This window comes from Parus major, chromosome 1A, assembly GCF_001522545.3.
Source record: "Parus major isolate Abel chromosome 1A, Parus_major1.1, whole genome shotgun sequence".
Lineage (NCBI taxonomy): Eukaryota > Metazoa > Chordata > Aves > Passeriformes > Paridae > Parus > Parus major.
The window spans coordinates 40,512,098-40,530,649 of record NC_031773.1 but is presented as its reverse complement, the minus strand read 5'-3'; the positions used below and the strand labels follow the sequence as shown (position 1 = coordinate 40,530,649).

The window sequence follows — 18,552 nt, the reverse complement described above, 5'->3', positions numbered from 1 at the left end:
GGTGATCACAAGACTTCATTTCCTCCACAACACTGCAAGCCTGGTTGGCCATTAAAAAACATATAACCAGAAAATTTGAAAAAATAAAGCTTTTTTTTTTTTAATTGCAGTGAAGATTCCTTCAGAATCAAAGAAAAGAGAATTTTATTTCTTCCTTATATAGTGTATTTTAAAAAAGTAGAAGGCTCAAACAGAATTGGGCCTAAGCCGGCTATAGCACAGCAACAACAATCCTAGAGAAAGTCCCACTGAGACAGACACATTGACATAAGAGAAAGCAGACAGAACAGACATGGTGATTAGCCACAAGGGATTCTGGAAATGAATCAAGAGGCATTCATAGTATTTGCAAAGTAGGATACTGGATGAATCATCACAGAACACAAATGTCTACGTAAACTGAAGTCATAAAAGCCAATGTGCATAGCAGAGGCCTAAATTATTTAGCAATTAAATTCATGTTTCTTTAATTATTTTCCAGTAGCTGCATGTAATATAAAACAACTCTGAGCATGAAAATTTGTCACTTCCATCCCTCACTGCAAAGGGAAGACTAAGTGTAAGTCAAATCATACTTTCTGGAGTTACATATATATATACAAGCAGATATACACATTATGAAATTTAATTAACACAGCTCAAACAAATTAAGCACATCACAGCTGTACCTACCGCTTCAGTATGTATTGGGTGCACTGCAAAGAGCAAGGATGCAACTATGCTGCTCCTGTTGTCCAGGAAGAGCTTACAGACCTTGAGGAAGACTATGCAAACCACCACATGGAAGACCAGATTTAGAAAGTGGTAGGAGACTGCATTTAACTCGCTGAACAAGTAGTTTAAGCGAAATGTTAGAACTGTGAGGGGACGATAAGACTTATGACTCCTCTCCTGAAAATAAATAAATAAATTAGTCACCACTAACCTACAAAGTAATATTCACTCCAAAATACCTTTCTAAACACCTCTCCAGATGTGAATTCCCTTCTACTGTCAGGCATCTACTTTAAAGATATGAAAATCACTAGCCCAAAAAAAAAACCAAAAAAAAAAACCCCTCTTTTCCACTAGACCTGGTTAAGGATTTTTTTTTTCCAGTAAAAGCATGTTAGAAAGTACTATTTGAAACTTTACTGGTGGAATTTAGGAACCTACTTAACTCAACGAACACAGAACTAAATGGCATCTGGAAACTTTGGTAACAGGGCTACATGAAAATTATGTATCAGAGCCTATTTGTAGAACTAGCAAACAGTGTGCCACAAGGAACTAACCCCATAGGTTATGAATATAAGAAAAGATTATAAAGTGGAATGCCTTGATAAGCAGAGAACATATGAATGGGAAAGAATTTTTATTTATTTGCTCAGCAATAACACCATGAGTGACTTTTAAAACTGTACCAAAATCCTTTAGCCATTGTCATTTAACAGTTTAGCAAGAGCTTCAATGCCAATGCAGTTTTTCAGACTATACATAGCCACTCTATATGGGTTACAAATTACAAACTCTGAATTCATATATACATATATGTGTATATATATATATACATATATATATCTTCACACACCTAAATAAATTTAAAGTATTCAATATCCTAATTCCAAGCTTTGTTGTTTAAGCATTATCTTTCCTTTAAGACTGCATTTAGAAATAAATACCCTTGTATGTCAACATCTAACTTCTGCAAGAGAAAAAATGGTTAGTTGTTCAATTTTGATACTGCATAGGATTACATAGGAAATAACATCTTGCAACTATGTGCTGTCAGTACAACTTCATTATCTTTTTTTTTTATGGGACAAAGGCAAAGACTATAAGCTACATGTGTTCCTGATATTATTGTACATAACACTAACACCATCAAATTCCATCAAAACCAAGCTATTCTGTTAAAAGCACATTAGGAAAAATAAGTGTAAAAACACTGTGGAAGGTTTTTTTTCAATTTCCTGAACATTTCAAAGTGTTTCACAAACCATTTACCTCAGACATTGGAGTGCCCCAGAAGTCATTCTGAAACAGATTTTTTAGTGGAGTAGAAGGATGCAAATCTTTATTGTCCAAAATTGCTGAAACATCATCAAAAACAAACCCACAAAAAAGACTGTTCCAGTAGCAGGCTGCCACCACACCAACTATTAGTGCCGCTTCCTTCAGGCTTACGTCAGCCATCTTCTCTAGGAGGTTTCATGGACAAAAGCTGAAACATAGGTAGACAAACTTGAGTAGTTTTACTTACTAAACTTGATAAAGAAAGTCAAAATAAGATATCAAATGCTTTAGAAGTTAATGACACTCCATACCTAAAAGTCAGTAAAAGAGAAAAGTTTCCTCAAGTCATACATGTAACATAGTTTAGTATTTAAAGTAAATATTCTTATTAAAATATCTCACCCTTAAAATGCCTTACACAAGGTGGATACACTGCTTCTTTTCATGTTTTACTTGGGGGAAAGAAAAAAAAAAGCATTGATAATAAATTGTGAAGTAGTTTTCAGCAGACAACCCTGCAGCTCAAGGGAGTACTGCAAAAACTGATAAACTATGAAAAATAAGTTTTCTAGAATCCTGAGTAATTTAACATACACAAAAGTCTAAGTTAGCAAAAGCAGATAGTGTGTCATTAACTTTTTGGATTTTGGTTTAAAGGTCTTTCTCAAAATATTTCAAAAGCAATTAAAACTTAACCAAAATTCAAACATTCTAATGAACAAACAAGAAACTTGTAGAACTTCATAAACACAGGGGTTCAAGGACAGATATAGAACATGAATAACAATAAAAAGCTAAACTTACCATTGAAGGTCACACTAGGCTCATTGGCATTCTTTGTAGAAGTTCATGAAAAGGTCATTTTTTTTCCTCAACTCTGCCAATTGCGCTGATATCACTGACTGTTCATGAGACTACTGTCTAAAAAATAGCATGCAAAAAACCCAAAACAAACTTTATTTTTTATTATTTTCCTTCATCTTGCATAAAATTCCTAAGCCCTAGAAATTATTAATGAGCAGTTTTATGATTATTTACAAAATATTTTATGGGTGAACTGATCAAAAGGTGAAATTACTGTGCATTGGGTTGTTCAAAAATACTGTTCTGCCTTGGAAGAGTAAGAAGGAAACTACAGGTCAAAGGTATTTCTTGGTATTTCTTTTGACCACTGGCTGACACTGCATAGACCACTGCAAAACCATTGGGACCAAAAATAGTGAAAAGCCACAGACAACCAAACATTGGCTTCATTTTGAGAAAATGGACCTGACTGAACAAAAGTACTTTCCCTCAACCTGTAGAGGGAGAGCATCTATTAGGACACAGAGCAGCTAATATTAGCCAGAAAATGCATATCCACAGAAGCCTTATGTTTATCACAGTTCACACATCAAAGATGATGAACTATTTGAAAGCTACAGTCTGCTTTATTGTCCTAAACCCTGGTTTGTTTTTTTTTTTCCTTTGGTCTGCTGGGTTTTTTTAAAATTGTGCTCAGATTTATCATAAAACATGCTGAGCTGGAAGGAACTCACAAGGATCACTGAGTCCACCTTCTGGCCCTGCATAAGACGACTCCAAGAATCACATAATGTGCCTGAGGGTGTTGTACAAATGCTTCTTCAACTCTTAAAAACAGGCCACAGAGATCTAGATAGGTGATCTTGTTTGTGGTTTGCAGTGTAGACCTGAGAGCATGACAATCACTCATCACCACAGCTAGTGGCAAAGGAGCAGTTCGTACAGGAAGGAATACACATGCAACAAGATGCAGGTTCAGCTAAACTAAAAACTAGGACTTTGATTTCAAAGAAATCACACCAAACCATTTGGTGTTCTTCACATAATGGCAGTTAAGGTTTGGTAGTACTTGAACCACTGGCTATTGATGTTACTTCAACCAAGAAAGCTTTTTTTTAAAGCTGCCACCACCTTTGTGATTAACAAAAATAAGTAAAAAACCCCCTCCACAATGTTGAAGGATATTGCTACATCTTTTTCATAGAATCATACAGGGTTTGGGTTGGAAGGGACCTTAAAGATCATCTAGTTCCAATCCCCCTGCCATGGGCTCCATCCGAGTACTTTAAAACACTAAGCTAAGTTTAAAACTGAATGTATTTATGGTCTTCTTGGCAGACAGAGAAATCTTATTAAAAAAAGAAAACCAAGCATGCTACAGCAATACATGAAATGACAGCCCACTTTTGAACTTGAACTCACACTTTTTTAGTTCCCCCCTTCAAAGAAGGTGGATATGAAACATATGCTTCTACCCTGCCAGAATTTGAAATTCCTTTTTTGCAACAGCTTCTGAACAGTTCTTTAAGTTCACTAATTCTACTGAAAAGCAGTGACATCTGGAAAGGACCGATAAATATGTCAGGATTTTCCAACATACAAGCCCTTATTATTTTAAATGCTGTGACATAGTAGTATTACCACACAAAACCAACTCCAACATTTATTTAAATTCAACCTTTAAGAAAAGGCATTGTTTGATCAGTAGGGTTCTGGTGATTTCTAATTCTTTAACAACACTAATTCAGAAACAGCTACTGTTACCCAACTAGCCAAAACCCAAAATTATTCCCAAGTATTGCGTCTTATCAAAATGAAAAGCTTAACCAGCCTTCATTATTAGCTCTTTCAATTTTTAGTAGGTTTTCACTTTTCCACACGTGAAAATGTCAAAACATCTATTTTATTTATCCCTTAATCCTAGGTCATTCTGATGCTTTCACAAGCCTTTCATTTTGCTCTTAATTTTTAATAGTCCTTCCACTCAGAACTCCACACACTACATCACTATTGACTATGCTGCTCCCTGACAGAGCTCCACTTACCTACATGCCAGTTGTATGGAAAATATTGTCTTCATTTGAATGAAAGGGAACTCTGAAGCATAAATAAATTCCGATATTAGATAACTCCAAAGTTCACGTTTTAGTGGCTAGCTCACCGTCAGAAAATATTCACATTTAACATGGAGTTGTTTTTTTTTTGTAATTCACCTTCTTCTTTACACACACTTGTCAATCACGGATACAATTACAACTACATGCAAATACATGGCTGTACTTTGGTCTTTTAAGACAAGCATTTGAGTCACAGACACTCCAGGCAATCCTGGACAGTTTCACTAAATTTACTGTAAGCAATGAATATATGCAACAAAATGCCCTGTTCTGGTTTTAGCAACAAGTCACACAACATACTGATTGAACTGCACCAAACTTAGTAACCTCTAAAGCATTACACCCCTCTCAAATTCTAGTTGTGTGCTAAAGCACTAGGTCTTGAAAACAAGCATAATGGAAATATGGTCAAGTCCCCATATTCAAGCACTGTGCTTCCAGGCTAAGCACAAAGAGAAAAATGGGAAATGTAAGGCCTGTAGATTGCACAAAACTGCAGCACAGGTACTTTACTACTTCCAACTTGCATTCTGGCATTCTAAGGTCTTATTTTCCTGAAATATACTGTGAAGATACAAAGAGGAAAATTACATTTTTTCCACCTGGTCTGATTACGGGGTACTTTTAATGCTCTTGCTGACTCAAAGCATAAATATGGAAAAAAACCCCAATTGCAGTCCTTTATGTTAGCATAACAATGCAGATTTTGAGGAAGTCTTGCCATCAGAACTACTATTTCCTATCTGCTACTGTAGCTGGGTCCACCCTCACACTGAAAGCCCTAAACCTGCAACAATAATCAACATGTTGAAAATGCAAAACTAAAACAGAAGTTTATAAAAGATCATCTGTAGTTGGTAAGCCAGGCAAAAGTATGCCTGCCATTAAACTCAATGGAAAACAGCAACTGCTTCTTGGCAACCAAAACTACTTTCACGCCAACTAATCTGTTATCAGTTTGATGTTGGAAAGTAAGAAGTCATCTAAGGAGTATATAAGACTGAGAACCTTGTAAATCACAGACGTGCAAGAGGCTGTTGAAGCCTTGGTATGACTGGGCTGCTCACGTGAGTGGATATGTTATCCTTCTTACCCAACTGACACGTAGATCAAACCAAGTATGGTCTTGCAAGTATCACTACTTCACTCCCAGTGCTGAATGTATTTGATAAACACCTGCAAAATGCTGCCTAACAATTTTTTTATTAAAATAGACTTGCTTTGAGGGAGAACCACACCACTACCTAGTCTTAAACATGCAAAGAGAATGACCATCCCTCAAGTTATGTTTTCATCTCACCTACCCGCTACTTTCGCAGCTTCTAATACTGCCCCTCAGATACATGAATCAACCCTTGGGCTGTATGACTGCCAGCTTCTGGTCTAGTGCACAGCCACAGAGCTACAATCTGACTGGATGAAATCAGGACAGACATGTACTTCACATATTTTATTACAAAGACTTCTGTTGGATGCTTTAATTTACAACAGTATCTGACCATGTCGTGAAGAATATACAGCTGAAAACAATAAGCAGCAGGTAAGCCTTGAGAGTCAGAAACTGCACAGTAGTCATGAGAGTCAACTGTAAAAAAAAAAGAATATCCAGGCTGTGCAAAACAGCCTATCATTGGACTAAATTTCTTAGGCTGTTTGGCACAGAAATGTGCACTTTGCACTGTACCATTTTCATGTTTGTACAGAGACATTAAGTGGAAAGGGCAGAGGAGAACCAGAATTCTCAAGCCCATTTGGATCATAAGGCACACAGTTTTCCTCTTCCAGCTTCTTGAGATCCATCTAATGGTTCACCCAGTCTTCAAGAATAACAGACAAGAGTGAAATGTAAGAAAGTCCCACAAAAGTGAAAAAATGCACTGACAAAAAACCAAGAGCCAAGGCACTTTTACAAGTTTAGAAAACAAAATATTTCTCAACTATTGCTACCAAATCCATGACACTACAGACAGTTTAGCATGCTACATGCTTCAAGATGCAGTAGGCTGCATAAGAAAACCTCTGTCACAAAAAATGCATAGCAATGTTCTAAGAGTATTCTCATCTGGGAAATTTGGGACTGCAGAAGCCGTTTTCTGTCCATTAAAATTTAGAAAAAATTGGCAAGTGTGTATCTTGGCAAGAATACAGTTGCAATCCTGAAAACACTCAAAAGCTATTTAGCACTCCTTAATTAGCTATCTGCCACCTTAGATTAAAAGACCCTTGCAGGAACAAATATGTTTTTGGCCATTAGATGCATGTGACTATCAAACTTTATAAACTTAAACATACATTTAAATATTTTTCTTCTATGAGTAGTGGTACTTTCATGGATTGAAAGGCATTAATAACAACATGTTATGCCAATTTACTGAGACATAATCAGGCAATACTGGATATTTATTTACTCTAGAGACATAAACTTTATTAATCACTGAAGGTTCTAAACTGTTTAGAATATTATGTGCAGTTCACACAGAAAACCTTCAAATTAACAAAGGTGGAAGAAAATTAAGAGCTGTTAAAACCACTCCAAGGCTTATTTTTATTTTTAAACAGGTGACCAATTAGTTAATGTAAGAGCTGGTAGCTGAACTGATGCATATCAGCAGAGATATATACAAACCAGTAGCACAGCCACTTAAAAACAGCATTCTAATTCAGCTTCCGAGGCTCTGCTAATGTCCTAATTTGTATTGCCTACGTGCTAACCTTTGTTTATTTTTATTTTGAGTTAAACTGAACATTCTTTCTGCTGATTTACAAGTGTTTACGGACAGAGAGATCCTCATTTTGTTTCTGTTTTGCCTTTCCAACAAAACCTTTATCTACTCTTAAAAATGCCACTCCAAGGTTTAATTCCAATATGAAACAACTTATATGCACAGCTGAGATTTAAATGACTGGGCTTGAATCTGACCTAGAAGGCAAGAGGTATTTAGGAAGATGAGAGGACAAATAATACAAAATATGCTTGGATTCCCCTTTCATCTTGCTGAGATCCTAAAACAGTATAAATGTAACAAGAGAAGTTTTATTGTGAAAACCTTCTTCTGCAAGGTTTTCACTACCAGATCAAGAGGCATGGGACTACTACGAAATACTCTTCACTACATGGGAATTTAATGGCCTCCAGCCTTCTCTTCATGTGGTTCTGAAGGATTAACTAGATGAACACAGGCAGTTCTGATACAAAGTTAGAACACACGTTGCAGGCCAGATGAAAGATCTCCCATCCAAAAAGAACTTGCTGACAACCAAGCAGTTCAACTAACACTTGGGACATTCTAGGTTACTCTGGTACAAACAAGGACCAAAATGTAATGCAATTTAAAATGGGTGAGATGAAGACACTGGTTTAGCTGGTGGTTTAGTTTCAATTTGTTAAATGCAACTGGTACAAATCAGTTGAAATACAAACCACACAGGTCTAGCTTGCATTTTATAACTTAAAAAGTCAGTAACAGAATCTCGCATTTAAATGTCAAACCTTTAGGGCTTTTTGCTACATTGAAACAGTAACAAAATAATCTTGTTCTATTTAGAGTAACTACATAAAATAGCTTTGGTGGCTTCACTGATGCAAAAACAGCCTCTCTAAAATAACACTTAACACCACTCAGTGTTCCAGAAATGCAACAGCAGAAACTGCATGCTTACTCCAAAGAATAAATGAACAAAAGCTACATGTGAGGCATAAGCTGAAAATACAGCCCTCAGACTCTGCTACTCCGTCTGTACTTAGCATGCTGGGTCTGTATACGATTTCTTGTATACTTTAAATAACATTCCATTAGGCTTTCCATGGTGCAGTTTTTCTATTAGGTCTTTGCAAGGGCACACTGTTATCAAAGCTGTGATTTAACATGGATGCCTAACTCTTCTATCAGAGTAGGTCAGACCATCCACTATGGAGCTGAAATAATTTCTTGGCTCCAGTACTGCAAGTATATATTCCCACTAAAAGATGATTCACTTACACAAATTTCATCATGTGAGGTGACAAAAAACATAAGAAAAACTAATTTACTCAGTCCAAGCCATACTGTATTTTAAATGTTTTCTCACTGTGTGTGTGGTTAATACTTCATTTTACTTTTTTTTTCACTTTTGGAGTTTCCATGTCCACCTCAAATCCAAATACCTTTTACTTCTGCACCAATGGTCTTTACTAGCTGTACTACACAATTACAAAACAGATATGGTTTCACTACCACTAAATGTAATAAAGTGTTCTCTGCTGATTCTGCAACAGAACACTGAAAAATGCTGATGCATATTAAATAGCTATACTGGCATTAACAGCTTGCTAAGATGATGAAGATGATTTAAAAAGAAAGCTCCTATACAGAAGCATTCTAGCATCAATGATTATTTTCTCTACCTCAGAAGGATTCATTTCCTGAAGGCTTAGTTTGTGGCTAAGGTGCCATTATTTTCTGTGTCAGCTCCTACACCTATAAAAGTTCCTGCTACTAAGAAATCACTGTCTTACACTTAACCATAATTAATTTTATTTTTAGTAACATTACCCATTCATTAAATATAACCCAGTCTCCTTCCCTTTCCTAACTACACCAACTATCTTTTGCTTTTTGCACCCTATATCGAACTATAATCAACCAACTCCTAGCTGAGATAAAGAAGTCTTTGAAATTGTGCTGTGACTGAAACAAGTTGCATAACTATAAGGAGCACAGGGCATCTTGCATTTTGTCAGTCTTCATTAAGTATCAACACTGATCAAGAGACAGCAAAAAAATCGAAAACAATTATTAATCAAAAAAAGGACAAACGTAGAAAGATAGCGTTATAATCACCTTTCTCTTACCATTAAAAACAAAACAAATCCATTTCAGCTCTCCACAGCTGTTGAATAAATAAATACAAAGAGATAAACACGCCTGGAAGGGTTACTAGTTTTCTTTTTTTTTATTTGAATAGCTATCTTCACACCCATTTAACTAAAACACAGGATCCCAAACTTTCTCGGCTATCAAATCACTGCCAAAACTCAGACTTGCTGGCCAGTAGTACTCAGTAGATTCGACTACTACTACTCGAAATCACTAGGTGTGATTTTCCCCGTGCCTTCTGCCCCCACTATTCCCTACCGATCCCCAAAGCACACTCGTACCCGGGCAGTCCCGCAGCTCTCCCGCCGGCCGGGCATGAACCAGCACGCTGCCCGCAGCTCTAGGGCGAGGCAGGTACGGTAAGGGAAGGCCGGGCGGCGGAGGCGGCCCAGCCAGGGCGCGGTCCCGTACACCGCTCAAGCGGCGTAGTCAGAGGCCGCACCGCAGCCCGGCAGGCGCGGAGAGCTCACCGATGCGGCACGGCAAGCACAGCCAGCGGACCGAAACTACCGCGAGCAGCAGCTACACCGGACCCACTCCTCCCGCCTTCCCTCACCCCCGGCAAGGCCCGTCGTGGGGTCGCGGCGGCAGCGCGCCGTGCCCGCCCTACCTGAGGCCGGGACAAACACCGGAGCCACAGCCCCGCCACCGGAGCCGCCACCCACCGCGCGCTCCGCCGCCGCCGCACACGGCGCACGCGCACCGCCCCGCTCACCGCCCTGCAGAGGGTGTCGGGAAGGGGGTGGGCGGTGCGGCCGGCTCAGAGGCATGCCGGGAGCTGTAGTCCCGGGGAGACCGCCCGGTGGCGGGGGTGGTGCTCGGAGCCGTTGCCCCGGCGCAAGCGGCGCGCTCGGGCGGTATCGCGCCCTACCCTCCTGGTTGCCCTTCGGGACTGGAAGAGCCCTCTTGGCACCGTGGGGCTTGTCTGTGGGTGCCGCGGGAGCGCTGACTTTCCCTGCGTCCATGAGTCTCCGGGTCCGCGGGAGAGTCTGATGGCGTCGCCTGGCAGCGGCCACCGTCATCCTCCGGGAGCGGTGAGGCCACGGGGCGGGAGGTGCTCGGACAAGGAGATCAAAGGCTGCCCCCGGCTGGAGCGGCCCGCGCTCCCCCGGGAGCGGCCGGGCTGGCGGCGGCGGCGGGGCCGCTCCGCTCCTGCGGGCCGGCCGCGGGTCCCGGGCAGGCGCCCCCGGGCGCGGGCTGAGGTTGGGCAAGGAGCGTCCCGCTGTGTCCGCTCTCGGCTGCTGCCTCTGCTGCGCCTCGTTGGGAAGGCGGCTGCAAAATAAGGCAGTTTGTTAATTCCAGAAGAGCTGGAATGAAACGGTGACAAAATTGTCTCGGCAGTATCGTGGAGGGATCCTGTGCTGTCACTGTGTCCTGTGGCTGGGATATGCCAAACAGGAGAGAATGGGAACCCTGCAGAGATCCTCTCTTGGTTGGGTCTTGGTCTTATAATTAAGATCTTGTGCTTCGCAGAGCTACTCTGGGTAAATGCAATTTGAAAAACAAAAGTATCTCAAACTGGATTACCGCATATAAACAAATGTAGTTAGCAGAGCACATCTACCGTATGACTGCGGTGCTTCTTGATACTGACTCTCCCTCGAGTGCACGATTCTGTGCTGCCCATTTTACACACCTTGATGGGGAAAGAACTCTTCCTAGTGCTGCTTGATCTCGCTGTGATGGGAAGGTATCACCATGTGAGCTTGGCTGCTCTGCGTGGCTTCCTGTAGTCAGACCAAGGCGTTGGTAGTACTTGAATATACCCTCCACACTTCCTTTTCTACCTAAATCTGCTGGACTTTTCCACATCTGGCTGTTTTATGTATGTTTGATTCCCTGAGTAAGTCCAGAAAATCTTGTGGAAACTAATACCAAATAGCCATCTATTGCACACATTTTGTAGACCAATGAGCTCAGCGTCTCACTACATGGATCATCTGTTTACTAAAACTACAGGTTTTAGTTGAAGACAATGGATGAAAAAAATGATGAAAAACTTCAATTAAATAAATTCTCTCACAGTACGTGTATACTGTGGGACATGCATTGTGCATAGGTTGTGCCCCCTTCCCCCTTTACCTTACTATAGCTAGTCTCACAGTAAGTTTGATTCAGTTGTTTATGTACAGATACCTCTCCTTTTGGATAAAATTTTAGGACTGATATTTTCTTAGGATATTATTTTGTAAGTTAAGGGAAAAAGGTATATGAGAGATGGAAGGTAGGAAAGGATTGACAGTAATAAGTTTGTGTATTTGCTTTCAGAACAGTTGTGAATGTTGAGCATTTAAAAGTCCTAAGTTCTATAACTCATTGTTTAAGAAAAAATGAAAATGTTTAAGAACTCTGATCCTTAGACAAATATGTTGCTGAAATCAAGTAGTATTCAATTAACTGAATAAGTCAAAGTGCCAGTATTCTCCTTATATTATCCTTTGCCATTACAACAAAACAGAAAAGCAATAATGTATATAAGGTATCATCCTTGTGAAGTCATGGGTTGAATATAATGCATGTTTTATGTTTAGTAAACATTGAAGAAATCTAGTAAATATAGGGGACCTGTCAAGTTATTCACATATTCAGAAATGATGAAGGTAATTTTTATCCTCCCTTAAGCATACAACTGTATTTCTGAGTCTGGCAGCTCTTCTTTCAGAATGCATATGCATGCTAGTTTTGGAAATACCAGTTTTGGCCTTTTATTAAGGAAGGAGATTTCAGTTGTTGAGTTTTTAAACTGCTGAATGAGGAACAGGATGTGTGATGGATCAGATCTCAAAATACTGTGGTCAGCATAAATCATTGCTGAAGTTATTGATTTAGCTTGATTTTTTTCCTATAAAATACATACCCTTGCTGTGTCATTAGTTTTTTGAATAATACTTCATTACTATTTTAGTTAGCTTTATTTGTTTCTTAATTTTTCCTAACCATTTGTGCTATGTTCATAATTTAGGGCAATAAGTAGATTAAAAATACTCTGTTCTAAACTTGGCAGAATTTACCTTTTTAAATATTGATTGGAAAGTCTAGAGACAGCTCCACAGAATAGAATAATCCAAGATTTCAAATCCCTTCTGCCTTTTTCAGGTACTGCATTGACTTTCAGGTGTGTGAGAAATCACTGTGGCCCACAGCAACCAGTAGGTAAGCAGCAGAAGAAAACTTCCCACCACTTTCTGATGAGATTTTTCTCAGTTTCTAAGTTGATTAATGTCCTTTGTCAATTCAAGTATTCAGATCAAAAAGAAACGATGTTTAATACAATGAATGTCAATAAGTCAGTGCTCACAGTATCAAACTAAAGAAAGTGATTGTTGTGTTTTAAATGTTAAATGATTTTTGTGTTTGTTCATTGTTCATTTCTTCATTGGCATATATATTTCTTCCTCATTAAGAGATGGAGAAGAAAAAGAAGATATTGAAGTTAAAATACAGATTTCATGTGTGTCCTGATCTTCACTGATAGTTTTAAGAACTCATTGAGTATGCATGGTGTAATTTTAACATAAAGAAAAAATGGTTTTATTATAGCCTCCTAGTTTGCAATAGATTAAAATGTGAACAGAATGTTAGTCAGTGTAACAGTTATTAGAATTATCTGGTTGTTTAGTGGCCAGCCTCCATTAAATCATTGACTTAAAATTAGTTTGCACTGATAATACCTGATAACTGTTATTTTAATCTTTGTTCCAGGAAAAAAAAAGTCATACCTGCAATATGGCACCCATTTTAGATTGGAAGAAGCTCATGAAAGTTGATCCAGATACTCTGCCTCGTCAAGAGGAACTAGCCGACAGATTATTGGATATTATGTTCAAGGTGCTTGAGAAAGAGAGAGCATGGGGAGTTTTATTATATCTTCTTCCCTAAACTCTCTCTGGTCCTTCACATACATGAAAGATTTCTTTTGTGGATTTCATTGATATTAGTGTAAAACAACTTTTGTCTCTTTCATTAGGTTGATGGGAAAGACTTAAAAAATGAAACTCCAGAAAAAATGATACATCTTTTTAAAATTACTCAATCACTACTGAAGGTTGGTATTAAGGCTTACTTTCTTCAGTTCTGCAGATGCTTTGGTTTTTGGGTTTTTTTTGGCTGAAATGGAAGCATAATTATTCTTTTTTCCCCCCATTCCTGAAAACACTGCTTTCTCCTAAGGTAATTTATATGCTAAATGTGTGCTTGCACCAGAGTACCTTCTTGTGTAGCTGTTGGAATTTAGTAGTGGAAAGTCAATTGGAATAACATAGTTATATAGATGGAAAATGCAAATACATTTCCCCAAATAAATGTTTTAAATATGATGTCTATGGAACAATCTTTTAATTTATGGTAGTAGTAAATATTTCTTCTTTGCTATGCTTCTTTTCTCAGATGAAAACTCAAGAGGTAGAACTGGCACTAGAAGAAGTTGAAAAAGCAGGGGAAGAGCAAGCCAAATGTGGTAAGCAAGCTTTTTTATGTTGTTCCTAAACGATTTGTTAAATGTGTTTTTTAGGTTTTTGTTCTTGCTGCTTTGTGGCTTTTTTAAAGTTTAGAGAACTGGACAAAATATGAACTGCTCTGAAGTCAACTGCTTTGATGAAACCAAATATTTAAAGTATTAGGTTAACCATTGTTGTTTTACGTGTCTTTTACCTTATTGGGTAATTCACTACATCTATTCTATTTAACAGAAAATAATTTTAAAACCAAGCTGATGAAACTTCAAAATGAATTAGAGGTATGTTTTAAAATTTTGTTAGTATATAAAGTGCTCTGGTGGGGTCTTCTAATTATTTTATTTTAGACTAGTATTTAGTCTTTTAAAGTGATGAAATAACCCTACATTTTAGCAAATTCTTTTTATTGTTTTTTGAATATGCAGCAGTCTTGGGTGAATAATTACTTGCTTTTTTTATATACTTGAAAAATTCCATTTATTTTAGTCTTAGTATCTGCTTTGTTTTTGGTTTTTTTTCAGTTTTTTCTACTTTAAATATCTACTATATTTATAATGTTATTTTTATGTTCATAAGATGGCACAAAAATCTGCTGGTGGTCGTGATACTCGTTTTTTGCGTGATGAGATCCGCCAACTGGAAAAACAATTGGAGCAAAAAGAGAGACAGTTAACAGACACAGAAAGAGAATTGGAAAAGGAGAAGAAAGTGAATGAACAGGTAAGAGGGGCTTGAGCTTGACATCTCTAGAAGCTGTTCTGTCAAATATTTTGAAAAGTTGGTGTTCTGAAAAAAAAATCTGAATCTGAAATTAAAAAAATTAAAAATTAAAAAAAAAAAAAAAAAGAAACCACTGATGAAATAGGATTGCTCTGCAGTTGTTTTCTTCTTTTGTTTCTGGAGTTCTTTGTGGTGTCAGTGATGCTTATAAATGTTTTCTGTCTTGTAGCTTGCTCTTCGAATTGAAGATGCTGAAAATGAAAACATCAGATTCAGGAGAGAGGTTAGCAAAAATTATTGCCGATTTATTATGTTTTCAGCTTTTTTTATAAATGCATTACTATATTTCTGTATTTACAATTTTTGGTGTGATTTTTAATTTTGGATTATTTCCTATTTACTAGTGCAAAGTAAATATGTAGTACATCTGCTCCAATAAAATGTAATTAATTGAGGTTATGAAGTCTTTATATTTCAATTTGAATAGTCCTACTATGCATTAGCTTGGCCTGGGTTTTTGGTTTTGTATTTTTACTATTTTTCTTAAATATTGCCAAGTAGATTTGTTTAATTATTGTTCTGGGGTAAAACTTTGATAATCATTTGTCAAAATACCCTTCTACTATATGTGTATGTATGTATATACATGCAGAGGTATAATGAAAGCTATTTTATTTTGTCTCTATATTGATTAATATTTAGTCTTCCAAAAGCAAAGCTAATTTCTAATATTTTTTCATGCTTTGTTCTCTTGGTCTTGTTTCCTCCTTTTTAATATGAAGAAAAAGCACATAAAGAAAAAGGTGAGGCTTCTAAGACTTTTAAAATGCAGACTGTAGGAATTTGGATGGGTTTTACATGTCTTAGCTCTTTGTGTTAGCTCGCTAGAAGTGCAACAACTTTGTCTTCAACTCTAAGAAGTGGATTTAAGTTTGGATTGCTTTTTGTGTAGAATGAACAATTGCGTCAGGATGTGGTTGACTATCAGAGGCAAATAGATTCTCAAAAGGAAGCAATTCAATCACGAAGAGGAGAGGTTTCTGACTACACATCACAGCTGTCCAAAAGAAGCTCTGAGCTTGTCCAGTATTTGGATGAAATTCAGGTAAAAATCTATGCATTCTAATGAGTAGCTATGGGAGCTTTACTGATCGTAGTGTCTTTCATGACACTATGTCAATTTACAGATAAAATCATGTGGAGTAAGAGAGTTCATAGTATGGTAGGGTTCTGTCATACATACAGTCTGTGTCTATGAGTTTGGCAGAGGTAATGAAGTTGCTGAGAGGGAGAGAGATATGTCTTATTTGCTGTTTGGATTTATTGAAATTGATAACCTAGAGGGAAAATACTCTATTCTGTGCTAATTTTGTGTAAGACTTGCAAGACTTTCTTATTCAGTTATTAAGATGGGCACTTTCTAAAATGAGTGTTTTCTTTATTTTTGCAGAATTTGACTGAAGCTAATGAGAAGTTAGAGATTCAAAACCAAGAAATGAGGAAAAACCTTGAGGAATCAGTGCAAGAAATGGAGAAGATGACTGACGAATATAGCAAAATGAAACTGATTGTGCAACAGTCTGATATTATTATGGATGAGTTAAGAAAAGAGAAAGATCGGTACAAATTTCAAGTAAGGAATGACTCATAATTTAGTATAAATATTTTTTAGGTTTCTAATCTGTTTTCATATTTTAGCTTAAGTTAAAACTTTCTATCTATGCGGTTAAAACCACACACTCCTCTAAAGTAATGCTTTTAAAAAATAGTGTGATCTTTGAATGTGGTACGGATCTTAAAATTTGACTGTTGATCACAAAAGGTTTTGTAGAGAATGATAGTCATGCACAGTTCTCAGAAGTCATTCCCTTGCTGTTGTAATACTAATCTGTTAAATATTATGTACTTGATATAGTGTGTTTGTACATAGGCCCAAACCTTTTTTGTAATGTGATGTTCATTCAAATGGCATGTCTAGGTTCAGGATCTTTCAGACCAGCTGAAAGCAAAGAATGAGGAAGATGATCCACTCATGGCAGCTGTAAATGCAAAAGTTGAAGAATGGAAGGTATTTTTTAGTGCTTTTAAAATCCTTTTTAGGAATTATTCAAGTGTTCTGATGGTATTTTATCTTCTTTTCAGAAAATCTTAGCTTCAAAAGATGACGAACTCCTAGAGTATCAGCAAATGTTACTTACCATGGAAGAGAAAATGAAAATGGTCCAACTTGATGTAGACAGAAATAGTATACTGTCCCTTCAGCAGGTACAGTTCATGTGAGACATTGCACACATTGAAATCAACATTAATTAAATATCCTATTGACCAAATATAAATTTATTATTTCATAGCTTGCAAATATGAAATACTTAATTTTGAGAATTATGAGACAGATCGATTCATTACATTGCAAAGTTAGTTTAATAGACAATGTACAAAGGAAACTTCTCTGTATGTATGTCCTGAGCTCTTGGTAGCTGCTCTGTTATTTCCATATTTATCTTTTCTAACTATTATGTAGTGTTTCTAAAATACAGTTTAGCTTCTGTCCACTAAGTTTGTTAAGAAACAGTCTTACCTAGTACTTAACTTTCCGTTAACTTTCCGTGTTCTTTTGTCTCTTCTGGTTAACTCTGTGGTTCATTGTGTGATAGAGCTAGCTGAATTTGCATATCTCTCATATTCATGCAAAATTACATAGTTCTTCATGGTTTTGAATGTCTCTACTTTCTTAAAAAGCATAACCTCCTCCTCGTCTCTCCAAAATAATGTGATCCATTAGGAATTCTGAAATCATCTGTATGGAGAGCATACTCTCTGATTCTAGGATGATTTCCTGCCTTGCTTCAAGTTTTTTAAGTAAATATGTAATGACATTTATGTCACATTTTGGGTTCTTGTAAACTGAGCAGTATAGTCAGATATAGTTATGCAGTCTTCCAAACCTAGTACAGATAGATTCTCGAGAGAAAAAGCACCCTAAAGTACAAATCAGCTTTAGCTATCAGAGGAGGAAAACAGCTGAAAGTATCTTTGATAAGCAGTTGTTTGGTTTTAGCTGATTAGATGTCTATAGAGGTTGCTTTTTTGGGGAGTTGTGGGAGTGAGGGGACATTATTAGCATGGCATTAGCATTGAAATGTTTTGTGGAAATAAGCATGCATTTTAAGCAATAAATCAAGTTACTGCTGAGGTTTTTACTCAAAATGAACTCAGCTTGCTATCCTTCAATGTATGTCTATATTCTAAGGGGTTATATCTAGGTTTTTACTGGTTTGCTAAGCTCTGGACTTTCAGGTTTCAAATGTGGTTATATTTGTAACAAAGCCTGAAAGTTGTTTTTCGAAACATTGAGATTTTTACATTATTATTATTATTTTACATTTTATTATTATTAATGCATGTAACTTTTTTAAAGTCTCTTTTTTTATCTTTTACCACTTTTTTATTCATCACAGAAAAAATTACGCGAAGCTTTCTTTGTTGTTTCCAAAGTTCATGTACAAGTACAGAAATAGGATAGTATACATAGAAATCACTTCCAGTCTGTGTGTACCTATGAAAGTATATGTATCCAAAACAAGATACAAATTTTTAGAAGTTAGA

General features: G+C 37.1%; 2 protein-coding genes across 9 annotated transcripts in view; one reads left to right on the top strand and one right to left on the bottom strand.

Annotated features, from left to right (window-relative positions):
- The window catches only part of TMTC3 (transmembrane O-mannosyltransferase targeting cadherins 3), a 30,173-nt gene extending 19,682 nt beyond the window's left edge, over positions 1-10,491 (bottom strand). Inside the window, exons 1-5 of one of the 2 annotated variants that reach the window (XM_015627508.3) lie at positions 10,383-10,431; positions 9,748-9,785; positions 2,800-2,916; positions 1,987-2,203; positions 673-891 (exon numbers count right to left, since the gene is read on the bottom strand). In XM_015627508.3, coding sequence (XP_015482994.1) covers positions 673-891; positions 1,987-2,175 — 408 coding nt within the window. In that variant the 5' untranslated portion in view covers positions 2,176-2,203; positions 2,800-2,916; positions 9,748-9,785; positions 10,383-10,431. Of the gene's footprint in view, positions 1-672; positions 892-1,986; positions 2,204-2,799; positions 2,917-9,747; positions 9,786-10,382 lie in introns of both variants that reach the window. The other variant, XM_015627507.2, reaches the window with a different exon arrangement.
- An 88-nt stretch (positions 10,492-10,579) lies between these two features.
- Positions 10,580-18,552, top strand: part of CEP290 (centrosomal protein 290) — a 50,061-nt gene continuing 42,088 nt past the window's right edge. For 5 of the 7 annotated variants that reach the window (XM_033514599.1, XM_033514600.1, XM_033514601.1 and 2 more), the window contains exons 1-12: positions 10,580-10,806; positions 12,869-12,925; positions 13,475-13,600; positions 13,740-13,817; positions 14,159-14,228; positions 14,461-14,507; positions 14,803-14,946; positions 15,176-15,229; positions 15,899-16,051; positions 16,397-16,579; positions 16,925-17,014; positions 17,089-17,211. In XM_033514599.1, the coding sequence (XP_033370490.1) occupies positions 13,499-13,600; positions 13,740-13,817; positions 14,159-14,228; positions 14,461-14,507; positions 14,803-14,946; positions 15,176-15,229; positions 15,899-16,051; positions 16,397-16,579; positions 16,925-17,014; positions 17,089-17,211 (1,044 nt within the window). In that variant the 5' untranslated portion in view covers positions 10,580-10,806; positions 12,869-12,925; positions 13,475-13,498. Of the gene's footprint in view, positions 10,807-11,122; positions 11,257-12,868; positions 12,926-13,474; positions 13,601-13,739; positions 13,818-14,158; positions 14,229-14,460; positions 14,508-14,802; positions 14,947-15,175; positions 15,230-15,707; positions 15,750-15,898; positions 16,052-16,396; positions 16,580-16,924; positions 17,015-17,088; positions 17,212-18,552 lie in introns of those variants that run through there. The other 2 variants (XM_033514598.1, XM_033514603.1) reach the window with 2 other exon arrangements.